The sequence below is a fragment of the Siniperca chuatsi genome, linkage group LG9, assembly GCF_020085105.1.
Source record: "Siniperca chuatsi isolate FFG_IHB_CAS linkage group LG9, ASM2008510v1, whole genome shotgun sequence".
NCBI classification, from domain to species: domain Eukaryota; kingdom Metazoa; phylum Chordata; class Actinopteri; order Centrarchiformes; family Sinipercidae; genus Siniperca; species Siniperca chuatsi.
The window spans coordinates 22,581,995-22,608,871 of record NC_058050.1 but is presented as its reverse complement, the minus strand read 5'-3'; the positions used below and the strand labels follow the sequence as shown (position 1 = coordinate 22,608,871).

At 39.4% G+C, this 26,877-nt stretch overlaps 1 protein-coding gene across 3 annotated transcripts in view; it reads right to left on the bottom strand.

Annotated features, from left to right (window-relative positions):
* Window positions 1-24,081, bottom strand: part of LOC122881687 (zinc finger protein 236-like) — a 64,592-nt gene extending 40,511 nt beyond the window's left edge. For 2 of the 3 annotated variants that reach the window (XM_044208201.1, XM_044208202.1), the window contains exons 1-12: window positions 23,920-24,072; window positions 22,082-22,206; window positions 19,509-19,673; window positions 19,213-19,391; window positions 17,610-17,740; window positions 15,889-16,061; window positions 8,749-8,871; window positions 8,438-8,611; window positions 7,390-7,561; window positions 6,750-7,022; window positions 2,316-2,519; window positions 1,945-2,086 (exon numbers count right to left, since the gene is read on the bottom strand). In XM_044208201.1, coding sequence (XP_044064136.1) covers window positions 1,945-2,086; window positions 2,316-2,519; window positions 6,750-7,022; window positions 7,390-7,561; window positions 8,438-8,611; window positions 8,749-8,871; window positions 15,889-16,061; window positions 17,610-17,740; window positions 19,213-19,391; window positions 19,509-19,673; window positions 22,082-22,206; window positions 23,920-23,971 — 1,913 coding nt within the window. In that variant the 5' untranslated portion in view covers window positions 23,972-24,072. Of the gene's footprint in view, window positions 1-1,944; window positions 2,087-2,315; window positions 2,520-6,749; window positions 7,023-7,389; window positions 7,562-8,437; window positions 8,612-8,748; window positions 8,872-15,888; window positions 16,062-17,609; window positions 17,741-19,212; window positions 19,392-19,508; window positions 19,674-22,081; window positions 22,207-23,919 lie in introns of all 3 variants that reach the window. The other variant, XM_044208203.1, reaches the window with a different exon arrangement.
* Window positions 24,082-26,877: the final 2,796 nt, after the last annotated feature.

Below are 26,877 nucleotides of genomic sequence, written 5' to 3'. Positions count from 1 at the left end.
GTGACTATCTAAAGGCACTGCAAGGATGACAGCGCTATTATTTAGATTAACCTCTCAATATTGAAATGATTAGGCTATTTATCATTCCTAGTGCTGTTTCAATATTCTATTTTATGCATGACTGACAGGGGCATTTTAAAGTGAGTTTAACAAAGTCATTGTACTGTTCATTTATGTCAGGTATAAAAACAAGCCAGTGGTTTTAATTACAACATTACATTTGCAATAAGGCGAAGTTGCGTTGGTGTTTTTGCCTGACAAATGCTGGACACCACCCAGCTGCTTCTCCTCTATCCACCTGCTAACTACTCTACTCTTTCTCCTCACCCTCTCCTGTCTCGCATTAATTTCATCTCACCTCCCTTGGCACTTTCTTGAACACCAAAATTCATCACCTGTCAACATGTCTTCTCTTGCTCTGCTCCCCCCCTCTAACTGCTGCCTGTGAGCTTAAGTCTTAAGCTAAAGTAAACTTACAAAGCTGAACACTATTCTTGGCAGTTCTCTGACATGATTATCTAAGTTTATAAGAACCATTTAGAACAGAGTCAAGAGATTTCCTCCTCCCCCATAAATCTCCCAGTGGTGCAGGTGAATCCATTATCCACTGATGTGTGGTGTTCCCCAAGGTTCCATCCTTTGCCTCCTTTTGTTCTCTGTATAAATGCTTCCACTACATCACATTATCAACAAACACAACATTCAATACTGTTATGCGGAAGAAGACGGCACCTTCCATCACCTGCTACCTTGTCGCTCAGAAATCAAGTGTTGGATGTTCCAAAACGTTCTCCAGCTAAAAGAAAATTAATCTGAAATAATGGTATTTGGTCCTGCGAAGTCCCTCCCCACACTACAGAACAATCTTGGCTCCTTGGCTGCAAATATAAAACCTGCAGCTAGAAACCTGAGTGTAATTTTCAACAGTGACTCAACAAACATGCGTTTCTATCGTCACATAATGATTACTGTAATTCACTGTATTCATTAAGCCAAAAAACAATCTCATGCCTTCAGTTGGTACAAAATGCACCTGTTCTGACCACTCTTCACTGGTTTCCAGTCATTTTTAGAGATGATTTTAAGATTTTACTGATCACATTTAAAGCACTTCATGGGCAGGCACCTAGCTATAATGCTGAACTGCTGCTCCCCTACGAACCAGAGCACAGCCTCATATGCTTAGGCAGGGCTCTTCTGGCTGTTCCTAAATTCCAGCTCAAGACTAAAGGAGGCCAGGCTTTTGCAGTCAGGGGCCCTCAGCTCTGAAACTCCTCTGAAGATCTGAGCCATGCAGATTCTGTAACATATTTTAAATCACTTACTGATTGGTATTTTATTGAATTTCATTCTCTGTACTTTCATTTGGCTGATTTTGCTTTAATTTAATTTTTACCATGTAAAGCACTTTGTTTTGAAAGGGGCTATATGAATGAAGTTTATTTTCATTATTATTACTTCAACCTTCATGCTAATCCAGCCAGTAGATATCTTGTGAGCAATGTTGACAATTGCTATCAAGATATATCACAAAATATATCATGATGAAACCTTACAGAGTCTTCCAGATAGAAAGGGGTCCACCCTCTGGAGAGCATGAATGTGTACGATAAATGTAATTTTAATCTGCCCCTTCCATTGTGACATATATACAAATTCTATATATACAAGTAACTGTGGCCTGATGGTGAAGCTAAGTTGTATGAATTTGTTTTCAGTGTGGTTTCATAAGTTGTCTACCCTGTCACAATCTAAATTTATTGCAGAATGAATCATCTGACTTTCTTTTGTTATATTTTGGCATGAATGTGATAATATATGAGGAAAATGTATCAACTATCAGCAGATTAATCAAAAAATACTTGTATTGGCCCTCAAAAAGTCACATTGATTAAACTCTTTTACATTATGCACTGGACATGCAATGTTATAAAGAAGCTTTACCTGACATGCTGTTTCAGATGACTTGATTTCTTGTAGGCCTTACTACAGAACTGGCACTTGTATGGCCGGTCATTGCCCACCACCTCCAGGTATTGTTGGAAAGCCAAGCGAGGGTTCTGGGATGGGATGAGGCCTGTTAAGCCTGAACAAGCAACATGTGGACTTCCATGTGAAAAGGTATTTCATTTTGCGCAGAAACATGCAGCACACATGAAGAAACATCAACAAGGAAGATACTGAAAAAATGCATTCCACTTTATCACTTCAGCTGAAAAAGTGTGTGTGTGTGTGTGTGTGTGTTTACAATCGTGAACACAGACGCAACATCACCCCATGTGTATACACATGTGCCTGTCAACACATGCTCTTACCAAAGTCAGTGATGAGGATGGGTTCCTGCAGCGGGATATCAGGAAGAGGTACGCTACTCTTGGACACTTTGGCTTTGTTGGTTTTTCGGGGAAACTTGTGCTTCTTCTGCTGTAAGCTTTTGAAGTGAGAAGCAATGTGTGTTTTCCTGTGGCCTGATGTGCGAAAGATCTTGTCACAGTGAGGGCAGGGGAAAGGACGTACACCTAGGAAAAGTGGGGAAAAAACAGCACTTTTGGAGAATTAGTATTTAGAGAATTAGACTGATTCTGACATATATACTTTGACACAAACATCAAAAGATTCCAAAAATACGCTACGAATTACACAAAATATATCAGTATATATTACTATCCCTAAGCCAATCTAAATAAATAATATAAAACTCACACATAAACCAAAAATGTAAGCAAGCTCATATAATTTTATTTAATTTTTGTCTACAAAAGGTTACAAAGCCTTTCAGTTAGCAGGAGACAATATATATTTCTATGGAACCAAATTACAGTACAAGGAAAAGTGACAAAGATATGAAACCGTATAAGAACAAAGCCTTAGGGAGAAATACAACTGAGAACATATTTATCAAAAACCTTAGCTTAGAGCTAACACATAACCAGAGCTAAAGTAAACACCTAACATAGACAGTGCCATTACATAGCAATTAGAGAGACAAAGACTAATGCACAGATGCACATAATAATTAAACTGTTACAGTTTTGTTTATTCACACTAATGCTGACATTTCATGTCCAGGAGATGATTCTTTAACACTAGAACCGCCAACGGGTAAAATTTACCCGCGGCTGTTTTTCCAATTGTATGTACCTTTCTTTCAATAAAATATTCAAGTCCCCCAGTCTTTGACTTTTCCTAAAACTATGTTATGTAACACCCCCTATTGTTAAAAACTGTCAACATAAAGCCAGATTTAAAAAATGGCCATTTATACCTATAAGCGCCAGCGGGTAAAATTTACCCCTATAGAGGATGTAGTCATTTTCGCGCTAATAATATCATGCATCTAGATAAACATTCTATGTTGCTATGGCAACACCTTTTGTCTTCTACTGTGCGTAATAGAGCCACGTCATAAGACATAGGCTAACATTCACTATGGACAAGAGATTTCTGAATGTAAATGAGGCATTAGATTTACTCAATGCATTGAGTGAAGAAGAGTCTGATGGTCATCATCAGACAGCGATCCAGAGCCTCCGCGAAAAGTGAGGCCGTCTCACCCGTCCCACCCTGACCTTGAAGATGAGCCTACTACATTACTTGCAGAAGGTAAGATAGAAAGAAATAAGGTGGATAGAGCCTAATACATAGGCTATTCCTCACTCATTTCCCATCTGTAATTCAAACACAGTCTCTCTCTTTCTCTCTCACATACACACAGTCCAGACACCGCACATTGCCTACAAACACACATCTGACTGCAAACATGCTGCAAAAAACACACAGTAGCACCTAGCTTAGGACTCTGATATGCCAACACACACATTCAACACTGCAGACTGCACAAAACATGTAGTATAGCCTCTCCTTTAGGCTGAATGCATACCTATCTACCTGCTCCAATGGGAGACTGACTAATAATATACAAAATTAGAATATAGGCTATATTTCTCCCAGCTCTATGCAAATCTTATTAGATAGACTATCTATATCCATAGGCTATAGCCTATGGATAATGAATTTTCATTTTACAAATGATCTTTTCATTCCTTTTAAAGCTGTAATAATGTCAAATGTAGCCTAAAAACATTTATGAAATAGACTTAGTCTAAAGTAATCTTTCCCTCTCTCCTATTTAGTGTGTGCCACAGTGTGGGCGGTCATCCAGTCCGGCGGAGGATCGGGGAGACAGCAAATTCATTCAACATTAGCGACAAACTCACAGCATTTATATGTCTGTGTGATGGCGTAATGTTGCAGCATATTCGTGAATGCACCATTGCCGAACCGCGCAGAGCGGGTGAAGAGACAGCCACCTGTCTCTCTTGCAGAGCTGAAGGCCTTTATTGCTTTTCTGTATGTGGTGGGGGCATCATAATAAACATTGAAAGTTTCTGGTCAGAGCAATGAGGCAATACGTTTCTCATTACAACGCTGTGGAGGAACCGGTTTCGAGAAATCATGTGCTGCTTGATCAGAAGGAGACCCGCCGTTGCCAGTTAACCACAGACAAATTTGCACACCTGAGGGAGGTGTGGGATAGGTTCATAAAGAACTCCATTGGATGCTACAGGCCGGGGTCGGACATTATATTGGATCAGAAACTGTTTCCAAAAAAAAGCAAGATGCCCCTTCATGCAGTATATGCCCAACAAGCCTGACAAATTTGGGATCAAGCTTTGGCTGACAGCCAATGTTGACAGCAAATACATTCTGAACGGCTTCCCATGCCTGGGAAAAGATGACAGCAGACCAGCCATGCAACACATCAGAGAGAATGTGGTGCTGAAGCTGGTGGAACCCTTTGTTGGTAAGGGAAGGAATGTCACGACTGACAGTTTTTTCACCTCCCTCCCACTCGCCAACGCACTTCTCTAAAATAAACACCAGCCTGGTGGGCACCATCAACAGGAACAAGCGGGAGCTCCCACCTTCTGTGCGAGGGAGAACGGAGCTGTTCAGTACAAAGATGCTGAAACATGACAAAATGGTGCTGTCTGTGTACCAATGCAAGGCCAAGAGAAACATAAACATCCTCAGCACGCAACACCTGCATGTGGCCATCTCCACTGACATGAAGAGAGAGCCAGAGACGGTGATGTATTACAGCCAAACAAAAGTTGGGGTTGACCAGATGGCTCGCCAGTTAATTAGATTTTATTTAGATTTATATTAGTAGCCTATATTAAGTTTAATATTTTGGGCATTCATATTTTGTAATTGTTTTGTATGTTGATTTGAGGGGAATGCTGTCTGATTGCTAGTAACCTCTGACACAAGTGTGTTTTGCGGTCCCTTCAGGAGAGGTGTGCAGCTCCCTCATTATGTGTTTTTTGACCTGCGGAGAGTATAGCCTATAGTTTTCGACCACAGTGTAGCCTATTGTTTAGCTAAAGTGATCATTATACATTTTCTACTTTGGATTTTGGAATTGATTAGAATAATTTCTTTTCAATAAATATGTTCGTTTTGACTTTTAAACTTTTGTGCAACTGTTGAGATGCACGCGAGTCCTAAACAAACACCATAGATTCTTATTCTACATTACTATTATTATGATGATGTAGGCCTATAAAAACACTAGTCAATCGTTTTTAATAGTTTTTTCTAAATTGTAGGTATGCTGCATTGTTTAGAATATAACTACACCATCTCCCTCTCTCTCTCTGGCATGTGTAGATGGCCCGTTGCTGCCTTTTACAATGTGCTCGATCTTGCTGCCATCAATGCCTGCGTGCTGTACCGTAGCTGCATGAACGACAACATCCCCAAAGGGACTTCATTCTTCAGCTGGCCCAGGAGCTGCGCGCGGAATGAATGGCGTCAAAAGAGCCACCGTACGTGGACGTGCCATTCCCAGACGCAGAAGAGCGCAGGAGAATGACCTGCATGGCACTGTTTCCTGTGCAAACAGAACAAAACGTTCCGTAAATGCCTGAAGTGCGGAGATGCTGTTTGTGGGAAATGCACAGCCAAGGTGCTGAATGTTTGCGCAAAGTGTGTTTGAGCAACGTAGCGGAAATAATCACAAAATGAGCGACATGTAACATTTTTTAAACTTTATTTTATCCCCCGATGTTTTATGACCCCTGTGTTGTTTTTATTTGATTCTTCTTTATCTGTGTTGTTTTTATCTGTGCTGTTCACCTTGAAATCTCGTTAAGAAAATTTCTATATAAATAAAGTTTATTATATTATTTTAGTGTCATATTGTCATTTTGTGAGTAGCATAAAGGGACTACAACTAGCATTTCGTTTTACAACCCTGTGTTGTAGAATGATAAATAAATTAACCTTGTAACTTATACCTTGAAAATCAATGCATCCTAATAGCGGGTAAATTTTCGCCGCAGTTTTAGGTATACAGCGACTCTGGCGGTTCTAGTATTAAGGTAATCTCTCTAAGAAGAAGCAAAAACAGAATGATTGCAAACACATGAATGCAAATGAGGACTGTAGCGGCACCACTATATTTACACAGGTCCAGCTTTTGTAATTTGCTGTATAAATTATAATAACATATAGCTGAATACTAAATGATAGAGGCTGCCAGGAAACTGAAAACATTATGTTGAAAGCTCATATATGTCTCCTTTAACTTGTGCACATACTGAATATGCTGGCATACAGTTCACTGTTTAACAGGTGTATGGCGGGAGGAATATGATGAGGAATAAGCCAATAATGTGAAAGTGTGCTCAAATTTTACTTAGGCTTTAAATGTAACCGTTTCATGAAGTGGACCTGCTTCTCACCTGTATGCAGACGCATGTGTACCTTCATGCTGCCAGAAGTGGAGAAGCACTTCAGACAACACTGACACTCAAAGGCCTTGATACCCGTGTGCGTTTTCATATGTGCTGTGAGGGTACTCTTGACAGCAAAAGCTCTGAAGCACTGTTTGCACTTGAAAGGCTTCTCGTGGGTGTGGATGCGGATATGGCGAACAAGATCGCTGGGCTTCTTGAACTCCTTGGAGCAGTATGGGCAGCCGTGCCAGCGAACACCATTCTCCTCCCTGATGGAACCTGGAAAGGAAGGCATGGTGAAGCAGCTGTCCAGTGTTTCTGTCAGTTGAGGGCTCGGTGCTGAAACTGAAAGCTGTTTTCTACCATCTTTGTAAATCATCAATCGTCCAGTTTATTAAGTTTGAAAAATGAAATGACAGATTTTCTTATTTATTTTGAACAGCAGCAAATAAACAGACATCATTTTATAATTATATGAACACAGATAGGACAAGCAAATCTTTTAAATGTATTTCGCAAGCTGCAAATATATTTACTTAGTAAATAACTGAATTGATTAATCAGTTATCCGAATTATAATTAGCTGATTTGTTTGTGATTTACTGAGTACTCTTTTCTGCAACATGGTTTGCATTCAAACCCCTACCTGGCATTTGTATAGGTTTCTTGAAAATGCTCCTTTTCTTCTCCCTGGCCGGTTTGTCAGGTACTTTCTTGCTTTCTACAGCAGTGCTCTCAGTGGTCTGGTTCTGTGTCTCTCTGGATGTGGCATCACTCTGCGGCTGGACCACACTCAGCCCGCTGTTCTCCAGAGCTTGCTACAGAAACAGAGCAAAAATCTGCTCAAACACTACAGCTTAAAAATGCCTTCATGTACAAGAAACTACAGTTAGAGTTAAATCTTATAACAGAATGTTTTCTCAGTTCTTACAAAAATACTAAACCTAACCATGTAAGGAATTCTCATTTTTATAAATTCAACAATTTGAGATATGGCTTGTAAAAATGTGGCAAATATTGACAAAAAATTGGCCAAAAAAATAAATCCATGGTCCAAAACCAATGCTCAGTGACAATCACATCCTTTTGTGCTGGAGTGCAGAGGCTCAACTCTCCAGCAGTAATCATTTATAAAGCTTCATGGTCCAAAATCATTATTATACTGTCTCGTTCCCCCTGGATGGATCCTGTTTCCACCACTGAGGAAAATCTTGCCAGTCAGTCACCAAAGGGAAGCAACTTGACAGCCATACCATTTGGGTTCAGAGTTTTTATTGAGCTCATGGAAAACATTTCTTCTTTTCATCTCTTTCTCTGTGTCCACATATATTCCCACCGTGGGTCCGCCGATCTCCATCCAAATCATTTCCACATAAATGCTTCCACTAACACATCAACAACTGACAGTTGCTGGTGTGTGTGCTCCTGAGCCTAATTGCTAGCACCTCACACAGACAGAAAGCCAAGGAGAATTTTCCAAATGAGTTTTGGTTCATCCTCATATCTTCAAGAGTGCATGTCACATTGAGGGATGAGAGCTAAAGTGGTGCACCCCTTAAAGTCTTGCTTTAAGATAAACATTTGAAACAAATACTGTAGGTTAGGTCTAAGCCATGCGGTTCCCAGTCTGAATACTACTGAGTTTTGTTCTAATCATCTAATTTATTTAGTGTGGTTGAATGTCCTTCGCTCACCTGCAGGATGTCCTGGTTGATGGCAGTTTCCATGGCAATAGCTGGCTCTGGAGGTTGGGGCTGGGCTGTCTCCCCGCTGACCTGTTCAGACAGCTCTAGAAGTTGCTGGATGACATCTGTCACCCCCTCGCCGCCCTCTGACCCCCCAGGAGCCTGGCCTGTTGTCTCTGTCTCCTAAGGGAGAAGAAGAGGGGGAATGGAGCGGGAAGGAGGGAAGAAAGAAGACAAGAACCAATTTGACAAAGGGCCATTCACAAGATGAGGACAGGCCGTAATTTGAAAGCTCGTGTTTTCTGCATACTTTCTCTTACCGAAGTGCTGGAGGGCACCTCAATCACAGAGATGTGCATCTTGCTGATGTGGGCATTCAGGCTGCCCAACTTCTTGAATGCACAGCTGCAGTCCATGCACGGGAAGAGCGGTACGCCTTTAGTCTATAAGAGAACATAGAACACACACAGAACATTATCCCTGGCGGCTATGTATATGTTTTGATGTTAAAGCACCCCTCATTAGACTCATTCTAATCACTGAAAATCTTGAAAATATTGCTTTTCAGAAAGAAATGTTTGATGATATTATCTCCACCTATCACAGTCCCAAGCAAAATGAGGTTGTTGTACCGTTAATTGTTAATGTATCTGGACAGGGATGCAGAACCATGCCCATTTCAGTTTGTGGAACTCTGCTGATATCAGCTGATGTCCCTGCTTTGCCCACTAAAGAAAAGTTTTATTTGCAAGCCCTGGGAGATTATAGACTGAGTACTATCAATTAAAACAAGCCTGATTCTGGATCTCCATTTCACACAGTGATTAGTTGAGATTATCATATATCACCTTAAAAGATAGGAAGATACTGCATTTGGGCTTTAGTAAGTCAGAAAATGATCAAGTGTCAAAGTTGTATAAAATGTATCTGAAGTAGGGTGATCATCAGAAACTGGTAAATACCAAATTAATTGAAAACATCACGTTGTAGTTGTAAATAATGGGTGCCAGACATAAACTTCACTGTGTGCTCTTGTTAGTGGTCTTGGCATGAAGGCTGTTACATTTGTTGGACTATTTATCAATAGTCCAACAGACTACTGGTATTTATGACTTTGTTGGACTGTCAAAAGCAAGTTCCTGTTGGTTAACTCAAGAACTGCTCAAAAGTGTGTGCTTTCATTTACAGGTATAAATCGTGACCCCTTAGGGAGTCATTTATTATGATCTATAATAATATATTTAGGAATAAGGAACTGTTCTCTTGTGAATACCACCACCTGATGGCTCCTGATTTATTATATTCTGATGTAAACAATGCAAAGCGAGCATACACTAATATATGCCGTCCCTCTTAAGTTACAATTTTACTTTAGGTCAATCTCAGTAATAAGTGTCACTAGTGTACAGTACAGTGCTTTGACCACCACTGACTCTGAAATGGGAAAGAAGCAGTGTTGACTTTTCGATAGAAAACAGTGGAGATTGTGGAATTTGCCTTGGGGGAGTTTGGGGGAAGCAATCGTCCAGAGCAGGAACAGACACATTTGATTGGGTTTGGCAGATTTTTTGAGTTTCGACTTAAGTTTGGAGAATCCTAGAAATTGAGTAGGGATTAGATCAAACACGTCTGTGTCGAGTATCCCATGACCATGAACTACAAGGCCGCTGTGAAGCTCTGGGATTTTGCCCAGGAAAGTGATTCTGAGAAACACATCGAGCTGCTGACAGAAGACTACAAAGAACTGAAGAGAGAGGTGGAGGGATAAATCCTACAGGAAGGTACTCTTCATTTTACTATTTTAGATCAAGATGCTAAAGTAAGACAGGGAAAATTAGCTTGAAAATTTAACCACTGAGAGCACATCCATAACTGAAATGACAGTCCCCCCCCCAAAAAAAAAAAGCATGAGGGAAATAAATTGCTTTCATGTCATGGTGAAGTGGAAGTCAGTGTCAGAGGATAGGGGTTGTTTACAGGAAGTAGAGAGTTTGTGAGGAAAGGTGGTTGAACTCCAGAGTCATCAGAAAGGATGCATTTGGAGTGTGTTTGTAAAAGTGTGAGAGCATATGAAAGAGCTGCAGTAAGGTGTTATCAGCATCATGATGATGGGTATGTGGCAGCTGGGTTAAGGATGAGTGTGCACAGATGTAGACCACATGGGAAAGACAGTTGGACACAGGAGTGTCATTTCTCATGGGGCCAGGATGTGTGTTTTCACTGAAGTGGCAATCATTAGGTGGGAGCAAAGGACTGTGAAAGAAGGGACAGAGTTGGAATAGATGTCACAAGAGGAGGTGGTAAAGTGAGTGAAGATAGAGGTGGCAACAACGATGACAAGATCAGGACAGAAATCGGATCTATGGACAAAGAACTGGGGGAAGATGACGGAAATAATAAACATAGATAGGTAGAAGATTTTTGGATGTCATGTTCTGATGTCATTAATTGTGCGAGCAGGGTTGAAACATATTTGGTGGTTGATGCAGCAAGGGAGATTTGGGGATAAGGGATATTTAAAAAAACAAAAAAGAAAAAAAAGGGTGAAATTCATTATTTTCCTTCAGAAGATTGAAGGCAGCAAGTTTAGTGGGGTCACACAGTAAGGAAGTAGAAAGGTGGTTGGAATGGGGGATAAACTTATAGTTGAGGGTTTTGTTTAACTTTAGAAAGTTGGATTGAAGTGTAATTGCTGAAAGCCTTTTAATTTTCTTTTAGAAACTTAGATTAAAAATCCAAACCCACACTCTTGGTACTGCTAATGCATTACTTTATTGTTAACCACCATAAAACATCAAATAATAAGACAAATTCACCTATAATGGCAGTGGTAGTATATACATTCATAAACATCTGCACACTCGAAATAAATAATTTGTACATCACTTTCTGAGATGCTGTGGTTTGAGGAAGCCTAGAGATGTATGACTTTTATCCCCATATAAATTCCCCAAAGTAGGGCTTTTCTGTGAGATGCAGATTTATAAATCTATATACTACCCTGTCATAAAAACAAATAAAGTAACAACAGCTTGATTTATGTTTTGTTTGTAGACTTATACTCTGCAGATGATTTTGGATCACAGATTAACAGAAAAACAACTTTTTTTCTGAGCTTTAGCACCTGAATCTGTGACGAGCAAAGGCTTTAGATGCCATTTTATGTGCAGACAGTGTTAGTGTCTCAACATGCTTACACCCTACATGACCAAACAGATTTAACAGATTTATTAGATTTAACCATGATCATTTTATTCCCTTGGCTACTGAGTGTGCATCTGCTCATGAAATCTATTGCGAATAATGCCTGACTATAATTTATTCATAAAGTCAGTCAATCATAAGGACAAACTCTATCTGGAACAGGAAAGCTGAAGAACACTTGTGAAAATTAGATGCATTATTCAAATGGTCCTGCTGTTTGGCTTTCCAGAAGTAATTCAATCAACTGGCCCCATCACAGGCTTTTAGCATGGAATACACAATCATGTGAGCAAGTGAAAAAAAGAAATCTACAATCCAATTTGTTCAAAACCATTTTGTCAAAAAAACAAAGAAAGTGTAAGACAAAGAGTTAGAAACGAAGTCAGCAGGCCATCTGACCAATTGAACCCTTGAAAGAAAATGATCATGTAACATTTGACTTACACATACAACACTTTTTTTCCAGGTGGAATGGAACACAATGGATGGGGCAAAACCAGTGATCAAATACAAGCTCAAAAGCATTAATACAACCTGACTGCTCATCAGAGTGTGAGGCTTTTTATTCAGGCTTGATTAATTCTAAAAGAAACACCATTAAAACACCCCCACTGTAGAAACAAAAAAGAGGTGCAGATATGTTTGTACAGTCGAATCCATTTCCTATGTTTCTTTTTCAGAGGCATAATTAAGTCAGTATCTTGAAAGTTTTCTTTGTCCATTACATATGTACAGATAATTATAAAGCAATTGCAAAATCAGGTATCATAACTCATGGGAGACACTTTATGGTCTACAATTAAAGGTTTAAGCTTGACAAGACATTGCCAACTGAAAATGACTTATGTATTCCTCTAAGGTAGAATCGATATAGCCTATATGTCTCTGTTTAGGTCCACATTGCCTAATACATGGTACTTGTATGTGCATCTTTGAGCAATATAATGTACAGTATGTGGACTATATTTTGATTTCTATTTACTGCTTTCTATTTAGTACCTGTGACGATTTGTGATGTACTGTATGTGGTTCCCTTTTTCACACTGCCCATTTACAAACAAAAAACAGGGCTTGTAATAATAAGTCAAAAGGACTCACAAGCAGCTCAAATTACCTGTAAGACTGGATATCTTACAGCTGGTTTCTCTCACAAAAAGGATGAAAAAGAGTCACCTCTGTTAATGTGGAATTTATTTACCTGAATAATGTAATCCTAAGATCCTTATGTGTAGCCTCAATTAGGCCTGTCACAATACTTTTGTTGGTGATAAACGATATTGTCATTTTAAGGGCATTTGCATGGCATTCCATCGCATTTATTTGCATATAGCATAGGGGTTGTGTCAGTTGCAGCAAGGGAGAGATGGAGAAATCTTCAGCCAAATAATCACAAACTCCCTACAGGGACAATGTATATTTGGAAGTAAAAATATTCAAACGATGTATTTACATATTTACAAGCTATAGGAACACTCTAATCCAGAGATTCGGAGAGAAAGAGTGAGAGAGAACGTATCTTAGCATAGTTTTTTCTCTTCATTCGGCTTAGGCGCTGTGAAAAATCACTTAAGCGCTGCGCTCCAAGTCTCATAATGGTAGAGAAAACCCTGCTGTTTATTCTGGCATCATGCTGGCTAAAAGGTCGGTGACATTCTTATGTAAACAAACACGCATGTAAACACAACAGGCAACATCAAGGTCAGCAAAACTGATCGAGGTCATGTCCATATATCGTACAATGAGTTGATAACGTAATTATTGTCACAGGCCTAGCCTCAATGTATGCTGGAAAGATACAATCACTATATGTGTGGATTACATTATTTGAAATCACCTGGGACAGGTTCATGTAGTTGCCTGACTGGGATACAGTACTTCCCATTGAAGAATGATGGGGTGTTATGGGAAGTCACCGATCTTCACTAACAAAACTGAGAGTGTACAGCCATGCTAGCGGCTCTCTTCAGCTGTACATAGTCACAGTGATGCTTTGGGCTAAATGCTAATGCACAATGCTAACATGCTGATGTTTAGCAGGTATAACGTTTACCATGTTCAGCATCTTAGTTTGGCGTGCCAGCACACTAAAATTTGCTCATTTGCACTAAATACAAAGTACAGCTGAGGCTGTTAGGATTGTCATTTGCTTTGCAGGTATTTAGTCATAAACCAATTAATTTTATATTATACTGTATATTTTATAAGAAAACCGACCTGTGGACCACCATGACAAGCAATTTTAGATTTACTTCTCAAATCTTCAGAAGCTGTAGCTGTGGTAAAAACCCAGGTAAATTCACCTCTCAGCTGGCAGTAGCAAACCAAATTAGACTGGAGCTTGGTGTGCAAGCACAAAGCATCTTTTATACTTGAGGCTTTATTACCTTTTTGCTAAAATGCACCAGCACTGAGCATTGTGGCATACCCACTGATGGGGGACCCACGGCACCTCCTGTGATAGACATCATTGTGTTGCTTTACACTCAGGCTGCCAGAAAGCTGACACAGTCCAGACTGTAGCTACGTTATTGGAAGCAATCGTCAACTAGGAGCTACTCGCCACCACTATCACTCCACCCATTAGTGGGCTTTGTTAGCAAACCCTACAAAAGGACACCTACACACAGCAGAATTCATGATCTGTCAACTTGGACATTTGGACACCTAGGGAGGACTTTGATGTGTACAACTCTTTCGACGGGTCAACCACAGTTTGGCACTAAGAGGAAGTGACCTCGGTGACAGAGCACCGTTAGAGACCAAAGTCCAGGCTAAATTAGGATGGATAAATCAGGAGGGCTCTTTAAAATTGGTTGCTGTGAAGTGCATACAAAGGAGAAGAACCCACTGAGGAACAAAGAGCTGCAATTTCACCTCATTCCCTTTCCAACAGACAAACAATATGGCACAGTGTCCTGCTGCATTGAATGTAACAAGCTGTGAGCAGGAGGCCTGGCAATTTAGTGTATGAGTGAAGTAGATGTACAAAAAGAAACCAACATATCTTGGACAACAACCGGAATAAAAGAAATGATACTGAATTAACAAAAACCTGGAAAACAGCATGAAAAGTCCAGTTAAAGTATCTGATGTTTCCTCTGCGTGATGAACAGCTGTAATAGCATTTCAAATTAATTTACTTTTCCTGTTGGTTGATGAAGTATCTTTACAACCAAACAACTATCAGCAATCATTTCAATTTAAAAGCACTAGCCGCTTTTACTGAAGGCTGTCTCATTCACTCTTTGAGCTCAGCCATTCTATACACAACTAAAACACTTTAAAATCATTTTCTACAAAAGTTTGTATTTTCACATCAGTGAATTATAAGTATTACAGTTGCAGAAGCCCACACTGCAACAATTTTGTATATATAGTATCTGATCTTCATTAGCCATTGACTGTACTGTCAAGACTGAAAATTAGACTTTTCCTAAACTAAGTGGGGAAGGAGGATGGACAATCAGGCATTAAAAGAGAACTCCACCGATTCAGCATTGCACTCCAACATTGCCGGACTCACGATGAACAGTTGAAAAAAATGAAAATAAATGCTGCAGAACCAGAGATATCGTCTTTTTTGTTATACGCATCCTTGACAAAATCTCTTTCTAACTCCACTCAACTCAACCTTGTAGTCTTCTGCCCCAACCGATGCTGACTCAAGTGACTTCACACAGCTCCCTCTGGAGTCACAAAAGGTTTTTACAACTTTTTTTCTTCGCATATGCAGTAGTACTCCACAAGACCAGTAAACAGTTTCTGATGCATGAAGACATTTGAGTTCCCCTTTAAAATGTCTTCACTGTTATTTTTCATTTATTTCTTGAATCAGTCAGGTATTATATGAGTGATATAATCTCAGTTGTTCCACCCTGTTTGAAGATTTGCATGGGTATTTTTGGAAATTCCCAAAACACATGAAACTGCATTCATAACAATAATAATTCTCATTAATTTGAGATGTTTCACTTGTTTAAGAAAAACAAGTTCTTTGGCAGATGATAAAGGCTAAAAGAATTAAAAGAACTGACACAGAACATCATCTCTGTTGCTACTGTACTGAAAACAAATCAGTAAAATGTATTTCTAAATGTTGCTTAATTCCAAGAGGATTTAGGGAGGATTTAAGTACTGATAGATGTGTCAAACTTATTTCCTACACACACAAGTGGTATTTCCTACACAGTATCTGAGGTAGCAAATTGTGTGTGTTTGAGTTTTTCACTTTCAGACCTGTAGTACTGTGCTCTTACCTCAGAATGAACTCTCTGAACGTGGGAGTGCAAGTTCCCCTTCTGAGAGAAGGAAGCGGGGCAGAACATGCAGAGGTGAGGTTTCTCTCCAGTGTGTCTCACCATGTGAGTCTGCAGCACCACCTTCTGGTTGAAAGCCTTGCCGCAGTGTGTGCACTTATAGGGCCTCTCACCTGAAGGGAAGGGAAAGGTCAGGTCAAACACAGGTCAAACAGTCACCATTAGGATGCTGGTAATGCTGATGACAACTTGACTTAACTGCAATTTCTAGAATCTAAATTAATAACTTCAAAATAAAAAGGTAAATAGTGAAGGCTAGGGGTAAATACTGGGGGCTTCTTTAAGATTTCCTCGATTACTACTTTCTATTGTTAAAATCACATGACTTTGAGCAGCTTTTGAGGCATTGGATATTTGGACCAAGTCAAGTCAATGTTATTTATACAGCCCAATATCACAAATTTGTGTCAAGGGGCTTCACAATCCGTACAGCATATGACACCCTCTGTCCTTAGACCCTCAACCAGTAACTTATTGTGATTTTTCAAGTAGAAGCATTTACTTCATTTTATTGTTTCTTTATTATTTCAACGCAATTCGACAAAGAAACAATTTATCAAGATACTGTAAATCTTATATGTTACACGTACCACATTTGTATAATCGTGTTTGGTTGTATTTTTCAGCAATTTAATACATTTGGGCAAAAAAAGAAATACATGACACCCTGGTTTGTGTCCATCTTTAGGACTTAAAATACTCAACAAATCCACTAAGTCTGTTTTTATAGTAATTCAACCTGCAATATCATTGACGTATGAAAATACCTCATTTTGTAACAGTGCGACTACGCAATTTGTCACCAGGGCACCAACATAAGGGCACCTCTGGTGTTATTTCAAGCCTAAATAAAGATGACTCAAATACAATCTTGTACCCTTACCCTCTCTTCTGTGCGTCACAGAGAGTGAGAGAGTGTGCGTGTATTTCTCCGTGTATGCAGTCTCAAAGCGACTCTTAAGACCTGTTTGAGATGCGAAGCACAGAGGAATCAACTCCGTCCGTTATTAGTCATTCTGCCAAACAAATTAACATGTGGATGATGTGTAAACAACATGTGGGTGGAGGCTGTTGGCTACATTACCTGAACCCAGAAGGCTGAACAGGCGCACATCCACACAAGAATATTAAAATTTAAAGAGCATATCGAAATTCTACCCACACAGCACCTCTGCATGACAGCTGAGTGATGAACTGAGCTGAGGTGTACAGTCCCTCAGAAATGGAGGTTAAACACAGCAAACTTCTCAGCAGTCGGTGGTGTTATGTCATGGAGTCAGTTAATTGAGGAAAACTTCATCAGACTAAGTCCAGTTTAGAAAGGCAAACGTGAGACTTCAGTTATATAATGCTGCCTAGAATTAAATGTAGGGGCCGCTGAAAAACTCAAATCAAGAAACAAAACTGCCACCACCGCCCACACACACGCAGAGTCTCCTGCTGCGCCCACGACCTACGGCGTTGGAACAGCAGGCTATCGAGCCCCCACCAAATACAACATGGTGTCAATGCCCACCCACACCTTAGAAAACATCCACTTCAGGTTTTGTGGAACCTGTGGAACAACACTGTCCACACAGAGTTTTTTATAGTAATTCCTCTGAGCATGAATCATTAAATCTAACCTACCATGTCATCCCTTTTTTGTGCCTTTCACTCACCTGTGTGTATTCGTATGTGTCTAACAAGCTGGCTGGGCTTTTTGAAAGCCTTTCCACAGTGATGGCAGCTGTTTGTGAACCCACTGCGGTCAATGCTTTTCTTGTAGTTTCTGGAAGTGGAGGTGAGGGGCCTGTGGAAGCAGTAAACGCAAAAAATTTCACATTACACAAATCCTTTTCATGTTTTGGTGAAAAATGTTTTTCCCCCATGAAATAGCAAAAAGGTGCAACTGACACTGCTACAACACAAAGTATATAACTGGGAGACAGATAGAAATTCAAACATTTTGCACTATGCATCCAAGGCTTGTTGTCACTTAATGGAAAATAAAAAGAAACATTAAAAAGTAGTGTTGTAGTGGTGTTTTTTAGGAGATTCTGCTAGATAAGTCTCGACTGTTAGCATACTAGACATTAGTGAGTCACTGTACAGTCACCTCACAGTTTGGTATGATATTTTTAACAAGATTAGTATGAAAATAAATTATGAAAGTAAAAGTCTTACTTATTTCTTCTCAGACATAAAACGGTGCTTTCAAAATACACCTCTTAGTTTTTTATACTCTTTCGCGTGGATTTTGAACATTTGCCGGAGCTTCAACTAGATTTACTTTATAATACAATCCATTTTCAGTTTCACAACAGAGTAGTGTTTTTGGATTGCAGAATTTTGTGCCACAATATATACTGTAGTTACATGCTTTATTTGTACACTATAGATCTATGGGACTTGATCATGTCAGTTGTGTTAAGGTATTGTCTGTTCCCCTCGCTTGGCCCCTAATACTGACATATTTTTTGGTTTTAGATCAAACCACATCTTTAATTTCCACACATGCAGTTTAAGCTTTTGTCGTTACTGTTGAAAGGCTCTTTTTTGACCGTGGGTCTAATGTTTAGCTTCCACTAGTAATAGCCTACAGAGGGTTTGCACACAGCACTGGGGACCACTGCCCTTGTGTAGGCTTATTTGGGCATTTACTTGTGCTAATGAAAAACTGACTGCTATGTGCATCCAATTCACGAGAATGAATGAGAATGTACAAAACTCCAACTTTCTGTTCCTGTCATGGAAGACTGTGCATGCCCTCATGCAGTCAATTAAAGCTTTTTAAAAATATCAGATATTATTACATTTTGATGGAGGTTCATTCCTGAATCATCCGCGAATACTTTTCACCACTAAAATGACCAGAAAAATGATTTATGTGTTATGAAAGCTTTTACTAAAATCTTTGGCATCATTCTGTAAAATCTGCACTGACTCCTGCATTCACTCTGCCCTACAGGAAAGTGTTAGTGTATCTTGATTGTCTAACTGCTGTTTCAGATGCCCCCCAGTCTCCATGACTCACATACACGACATACTTGTAATTCATTTGGCAGAAAAATTGGAAAATAAAATGATATGTCATGTAAAACACTGACTGTGGGCAGCTACAATCACTAAATATCATTATGGTAGACTTTAGACTTTAAATAGAACAAGATCCTCATAGTTCCTTTTAATAGCTGTTGGATTTATGTTTCCCTTTTAACTTCAAGCAGTTTTCCGCCTGAATCGGTCAAATGACATAAATAACCATCTGCAGCCCTGCCTGACCTCATCTTGACGTGACTCTTCATGTGCTCCTTGAGGTGTGCAGACGTCTTGAACTCCTTGTCGCAGGTCTTGCAGATGTAGACCTTGATGCCCGACAGCTCCTTACGGTGCTCCTCCAAGTGCAGAGAGAGCTGGCTCTGAAGAATGAACTCATCTCCACACTCTACGCAGATTAAATTCTGCAGGGTGGGTAGCAAAGGTAGCAGAAGAGACAAAACAGAGAGATAAAGTTCTTCCTAACGGGTAGTAAATGCAAATGAATGATGGTTTTATGCTTGATTGGTCAGTTGACTAACCTCCTCCTTCTCATGCAGCATGATGTGCGATTTGAGGCTGGCGATGCGCGAGAACTTTTTATTGCAAACAGGGCAGGTGAAGTCAGAGGTCGTGTGTGTGGACTTGTGGAGTGTGAGGTTGAACTCCACATTAAACGTCTGTGGGCACTGGTCACATCGATGTGGCTGCAAGGGAGAGAGGACAAGTTAAAGAAAGTAGTGATTAACGTGAGCGTAAAAGATCTCAGACGTCTCCCTCTGCAATCCAGTCCTCGTCGCTGTTAATTCTCACTCTCAGTGGAGACAGCTGGAGGCAGGAGTCCCTACAGTACCTCAATCAATGTGCTACCTTAACTGGCTTAAGAAACTACACTTGCAGTGAACCTGGAAAGCTTTCTCCCCATACTCTCCCCCTGTCCTGCTTAATAACAAGCGTCCCCTAGAATCATGGTTGGACATCTGCAAAGTAACAGGTGTGTTAAAACATTATATCTCACTTTATCATCTAATCATAAAGACTGTTTTATGTGCGGGTAATCTTTGTTTTTAGGTGTCTCAGCTTGAGCGAGAAGGAGAAACAAAAAAAACACTGTGATATACAAGTACAGGATATTACCAGACAACATCAACAATATTTCCCATGAAGCAGAAATGGCCCCAATATTAATTCCATATCTAATAGAGGAGCAGACTGACTTAATTTCAGAGAACTTTCTGAATGCGGTGAAGGCTGAGAGCAACACTGACGCCGGTGAGTCTTACACAGAGTGGCAGACCCCGAGGCTGCTGCTCTTCAGCCTGGAAAGAACGCCTAAGTAAGTGAAGATAGTGGGCTTGAAATTGAAATGGCCCACACCTACAGGTGCAGCTGCAAATAAATTGAGGTAGGTTAAGAGAGACCAAATCAAAGAAATGACAGAAGTTTTCCTTTCTCTAATATTCTTGTTATTGGCATGAAGTGATGAACCTAGCTTCTTAACTTGTCTGTGTATGTGTGTAATGTAAGGCTGTAATGTGTGAGAGTGAGCGAGGGAGTAAGAGAGAGACACAGAAAGCAAGTGTAGATGGATCTTAAAAAGGGGAGAGGCCAAAGATGCAAGTGTTGCTGAAGCTATAAGCAGCTGGTAAATGGAGAGAAGAGGGCGAACTTAGACACTAAAGAGTAACTAGACAAATATTCAAACATGAATTAATAACTGGGAAAAAAACCCCATCATTACTCACCGTGAATTAATACACATTTATTCTGTATGTGCACATTTAAAAACATGCATTATTAATTGAAAATATAATTTTCACAACAAAAAACATCTGCTCCTTGGAAGAACAAATTTCCACACAAATGAATCCTGGTATACTCCCTCCAATAGTAGCCACCAAAAAGTGCAAACACATCATCATACTGTACCTCCTAGATGGGCAGGAACATCCTTCACACAATATCTTAACATATGAAATTTTCAGACATTACAAAGCATGGACTGGCTGTGAAAATGAAAACAGTTAGCAGAACCCTCTGACTCATCTGGTGACTCAGTGGATGTTAACTGTGAAGATGAACGTTTTTGAGTTATGTATTTTAGGACGTTCCTATGTAGGACCACAAAATATGGGAGGAGGGAATGGAAATTCAAACAAATAGCCACTGAAACCGATGTACTATTATTGGCCAGTGAACACTGCAGCAGAGGACATTCAACATCTACGAGAAGGGGGTGTAATATTTACTGTGCTATTTATGACTGTTATTGGGCCCCAGCCAGGGGAGTGGGGGGTTGGATTACGCAACTTTGGTCCTTCTTTGCACAATTTCTGCTATAAATGCTCTGCACCACCACAACACAAAAAAAGACCAGCAACGCAATTCAACAGCAGTAACTGTATGCATTTTCCCCAGGAATGGCTCACCGCAAATCCACTCCAGTGTATTATAACTGAAGCAGATACTGAACTTAATCTTATCAGTTTAAACATTAAGAACTACCAAAAATCTTCCATGTTGTTTTTTCATTCATCCGGACATTCATTCGAGTCAGACTCAACTGTGATGATACAAAATGTTGTGGCTTTAATTTAATTTTACATACAGATAAGTAAATAACCCTAGATGTGTTCTGTATGCAGAAAATACGGGAGAATGTCCCCCATGCTGCTGGTAACAGCAAATTACAGAAGCTTTGGAAGCAGCTCGCACCAAATATTGTGACTGGCAGACTAAGTTGAGACCTGTGCTTAGTCTGCCAAACAAGCAATGGCATCTACGGCAGCTTTAAACTTCCACATTGTGAAAAATCATTTGAGCTGAAAAATCCAGGACACTTCCAGCTTTGACGCTAAGCCACTAGCTTGGCCCAAATCCAACCTGTAGCTGGGACACCGTCATCCGCTACAGCAGGTTAGCTATGCTCTTCACCTGCACTGAACTCATGTGAAGATGTCAGGTGGAGAATTTCCTCTATTCCCACAAAGTAGAGAATAGAGTATAGAAAGCAAGCAAACTCTTCAGCCTTTGTCTGGATAAATAAAGCTTAAAACTGTTCTGTGTTCACTGTCTTGTTATGGCTATGATTGCCGACACTTCATTTTGTACTCACCTTATCATTGATCTCATGTTCACGGAGGTGCTTCTGCAGCTGGCTCTCAGTGGTAAAGATCTGGGAGCATATTGTGCACTTCTTGTCTCCATCACTGAAAATTTCCCCCTTAGTTTCATCCGCATCTGACGAGAAGTACAAGAGAGAACACTTCAGTATCTTAATTTGGTTCAAGAGGCTTTATCCTTACAAGAATCGCTGAAGTAGATATGATACAGCACACTTTGGCCTCTTCAATTACACAGGTGCTGTGTTCAGTGGCTTTATATGTAAAAAACTGTTTAAAACCAAAGGTTTGCATCCAAACAGTATCTTTATATACACCCCATCATATGATGGTCCTGTCTCTGGAATTTCAAATTAGTGGTAGATGTTGATGTGGTATTGAATTCAGTGTTTTCTAAGTGTGTATGTGTAGGGGTGTAGGTTCAGAATTAAGTAGAATAGGTTAGTTTCACTACAAATTACAAGTAATAATCCCAAAGAATGCACAGGAATGTCTATTCTGACATAGGTTTTTTTTATTTCATCACTTTGAATTGTATTGTTTTGCTGATTGGGATCCACATCTTCCCGGGGTCCATATAATGTATTAATAAAATACATATATGTACAGTACAATACTAAATAGAAGGACTCGACCTGTTATTGAAGGCTGACAAATGATCAAGGCTAACGATGTCAACAATAGTTCTGAATTGAGCCGCTGGTATTTTTCCTTTACATTTGACTGTTAAAATTACTCTTAAAAATATAGTGATATGGTGATGTTTTTTCCTGTTCGGATGGAAATTATCTATAGGCTATCATACCAACTAAAATAGCAGTCTTTTATTCTGTTTCACTAATACATTAGTCTATGTTCAACAACTGAGGACTGTGTACATGATGGAGGTCTGCAAGTTTTACATCACCTTATTGGCTTCCCTAGAAGGCCAATTAAAACAATGAGGAATTATTTTAGCAATTGGTTTTACTCTCTTAACTCACTTACACACAAATGCATTTGCAGTCTTATATGAAGGAAAGAGAGTGTTTGGGATATTGGTATTCAAGTTTGGTTCCACACGCCCATCTTGGCTGTCAGTCACTGCTATGACAGCGTGTGATTAGGAGAATAAACCCAATGTGAAATGTCTATGTACCGCTAATGTGACTGTTGTCAACTATCTTAACGTTACATCCATCAGCGGAACCATGTGTTAACGTACCATTTAAGTTATCCAACTAACGTATCACAGTACCTAAGCTAAATATTATATTCACGTTATGACGCCAATATGTTAGCGAACTGAATGCGTTCAGTCAACACATTTCAACACTTCGTTAGGTCATGTCAATTTGTGAATGTGACTTTTGACCACACGCAACTGATCCATTAGCAGCTGGACAGATTCGCTAACGGTAACGTTACAGTGCTTCACAAGATCAAAATAACAATGGCCAACATTTTTGCGGGTTAGCCCCGAAGCTAACGGTAGCAAAGCGGGCTAGTTAGCAACAACAAGCTAACGTCGAATTACTAATAAACAAAGATTAAGTGTAAAAAACATACATTGACTAACACTACACGATACCGCGGTTCTTCCCCTCACGGATACCAATTTAGACTGGAAGCCAATAAGAAGAGGCACCGAGATGTTATTAATATCATTCCGCCTCAATCACTCCTTCGCCGCACAAAGCAAAGCCCACCCGCAATACTATATCCGGGGACTATATACACTACATTGAAGTGTTATTATAAAAGATACAGAGATGTTTATCCAAATAATACCCGGTTAGTTGGATAGCCCATAATCTGTATTTTTTATTCGTTGCATTTTGGTACTTGTTACCTGTTTCGTCGTTGCTTTTAACTCTCAGTTTGCGAGGCCGGCCCCGCGGCATAGTTCCAGTACTCAGGGCGGGTGTGCTGTGAACGATTTGCTTTTCAAAATGGCGACTCGGTCATCTGTAGAGAGCATGTTACCCATGAAGACACACAACTGCACGGAGTAGGGAGACATCTACCGTTTGGTTCATTGTACGTGCACCTTCAGGTACACACAAAACAACAACATTGTTGTTTAACAAAAACGTAAAGGAGTGAGCTACTTTATAATTATGAATAACTTATGAATGAAATATTTATAGTACCTATTTTATACCATCACTGCAAGTTCAGTTCTATCATTAGGCTATACTTTTTTGTTGTTCTCAAACAATGAGGCTGTATTTACTGTAAATACCCTACCTTAAAAAATACAAGTTAGGAACATGTATACATATATTTTCAACTTTTTTTTTTTTTTTACAATAAATAATCTACATGGCAACTGTAGCTGTAGCCTGTGTGTTAGTTAGCTGTACTGTTGGTAGACCCTCAAGTGCCCTGAATGCCCTGTTGGTTTGTGGTAATATAACTTATAGCAAATTGTTTGGCAATATGCTCCACTAAAGCATAATGCAGTACCCTACAGGCAGGTACTGCATTATTACCAGCTCTACCATATGTTAAAATTTAAACTATACATATTCCAAAATAAATTTCTGTTAAACCTGGGAATTAATAGGGGCCCATAGCTAATTTTTGCCCTGTGGTCCTCTAGCGGGTTATTCCGGCCATGTATACAACAGTAAATAAGCTGTCAAAAATAAATGATGTTTACTTTTAAACATTAAAAGTAAAGTGAACATGAAAAAAAGTTTAAAAAATATATTAATAAAGGAAACTGACAATTAAGTAACCAGTCTTATTCAAAAATTAGCAATCATCAGGCAAGCTATTCTCAAATGTAAAAATTTGAGATATTGATAAAGGATAGTTTGATCCTATTGTTTTCAAATGTCTTCACACCTCTTTACTACCATTACTAATACATATACATTCAATAAACCAGATTAAAAAGTCATTGTCATTGATAATAATGAAAATGAAAAAGAACTACGGGGGGATATCACAAATGTCACAATAAAACTATAGATTTTCTGTAGGAAATATAAGAATATCATAATGATAATTACATTCATTCTATTCACTGTATTACTTTAATTAAACTAGAGAGAAAGTAACTTATCCTGAGTAACACACTACGCAGTTCTGGTGGTACTATAGGAGAGAAAACACCCCAATGTATATGAAACTCAGTATTAATTGCCAGTGACACATAAAGTACCTGTAGAGATATTACTGGAATATTAGGAAATAAAAATACAATAAAATACTGTATGATAAGGTGACTATAAACTCACCCATGGCATAGTTTAAGTCCCTTAGGAGTATCAGACATAAAACTATCATAAAGTGTGATATGTTAGTTTTGCACTCACAATTGAGTGCCATAGACAATATCATTGATTTTTCAAGAGGGTATGAGGCATGTTGTAAAATGACTTTACTGTCCATTAACACCAGCAGAGGGAGGCAGTGAGTTATGAGTGGCTTTGGTCATTTATGGGCCAGTAATCCTGAAGATGCCAACAAGCCGACTGTGCTGATGGTCCTGCTAAGGACTGTCCTAATGATCTCAACTGCCTCAAAGACTGCGCATTTCACTCAGATCTAATTTGGATCCGAATGAGTTTACGACTCCCAACAAATCGGTATACCCATGTGGTGAATATCTTACCTGACACGTGAAACTGACCTTACATTCCAACTGAAAGACACACAGGCAGCTCACACACCCACACACAAATACACACAGGATGACTTAAGTAATGTTTAAGACTAGATCCATGTCTCATTTTAAATGCTTGCACTTGGGTGTTTAGAATCTGGTGCTGGTATTGATAACATCTCTCACAAATTCACAATGACAGGAAGTCAAGAGAATTTATGTGTTCAATTGACACAAACAGGCACTCCATATATGGAATACAGACAATTAGGAAGCAGAGCTGTGTGTTAAATACAGGAAGAACGAGAGAGTATGGATGTCCAGAGAGACAGAAACAAAAACACTGTGTGTATTAGGCTACTTTATGTAAGTTAATTGATTCTAATAGCCTATAAATAAATCCCACAGTGTTCCATCTGAAACAGAAATCTTAGAAACAGAAAAGTCAAGGGATTTGTGGTAATATTTATCTCATTAGAACAACATACAAAAGGAAAGAAGTCTGACATAGAATAGAAGGTAATGGAAAAGTCATGGAATTTTATTTCAAGGTGGGGGTCATCCTGACCCTGTATGTTCCATCTGATGCACCACAAGTTACTGTTTCCACTATTATCAATTTACACACATTTCCAGTGGAAAAACTATTTTTGATTTCACATTATTCTACAACTTAAGCTGGTACAATTGTTTGGTGAGCTAGTAGATAATTGACTACATGCTAAACATAGCACATTTACCATATACTATAAAATAGTGCTACCTAGTCCTGATGTTTTCTAAAAAGAAAAATGAGGGTTTGATCTCTTACAAATCCCACATACACACAAACACACACCAGGATTATGTGCAGCTTTAACATATTATCATGCCCATAAATAGATACCCATCTGCTGTATGGATGTATCTTTAGCAGGATGTAAATCATACTGTATATGAGCCTGATTACCTCAGCAACATTTTTCCCTTATATAGGCCTACAGGTGGAAAGCCATGACTCTTTGCAGTGTTTTTCTTTGTTTACGAAAAGGGGAAGTCAGCCCCTTGACTTTTAGTGAATAAGCAACCAACCAAATGCATGTTCATTGTGTAAGAACATCTGTTCCTGCCAGGCCGCCAGTTTCTCTGCCTGTCCCCTCGCGGCTGCACAGGCCACTGATCTCACCACTGAAAACAAAAGACTGGACATCACTC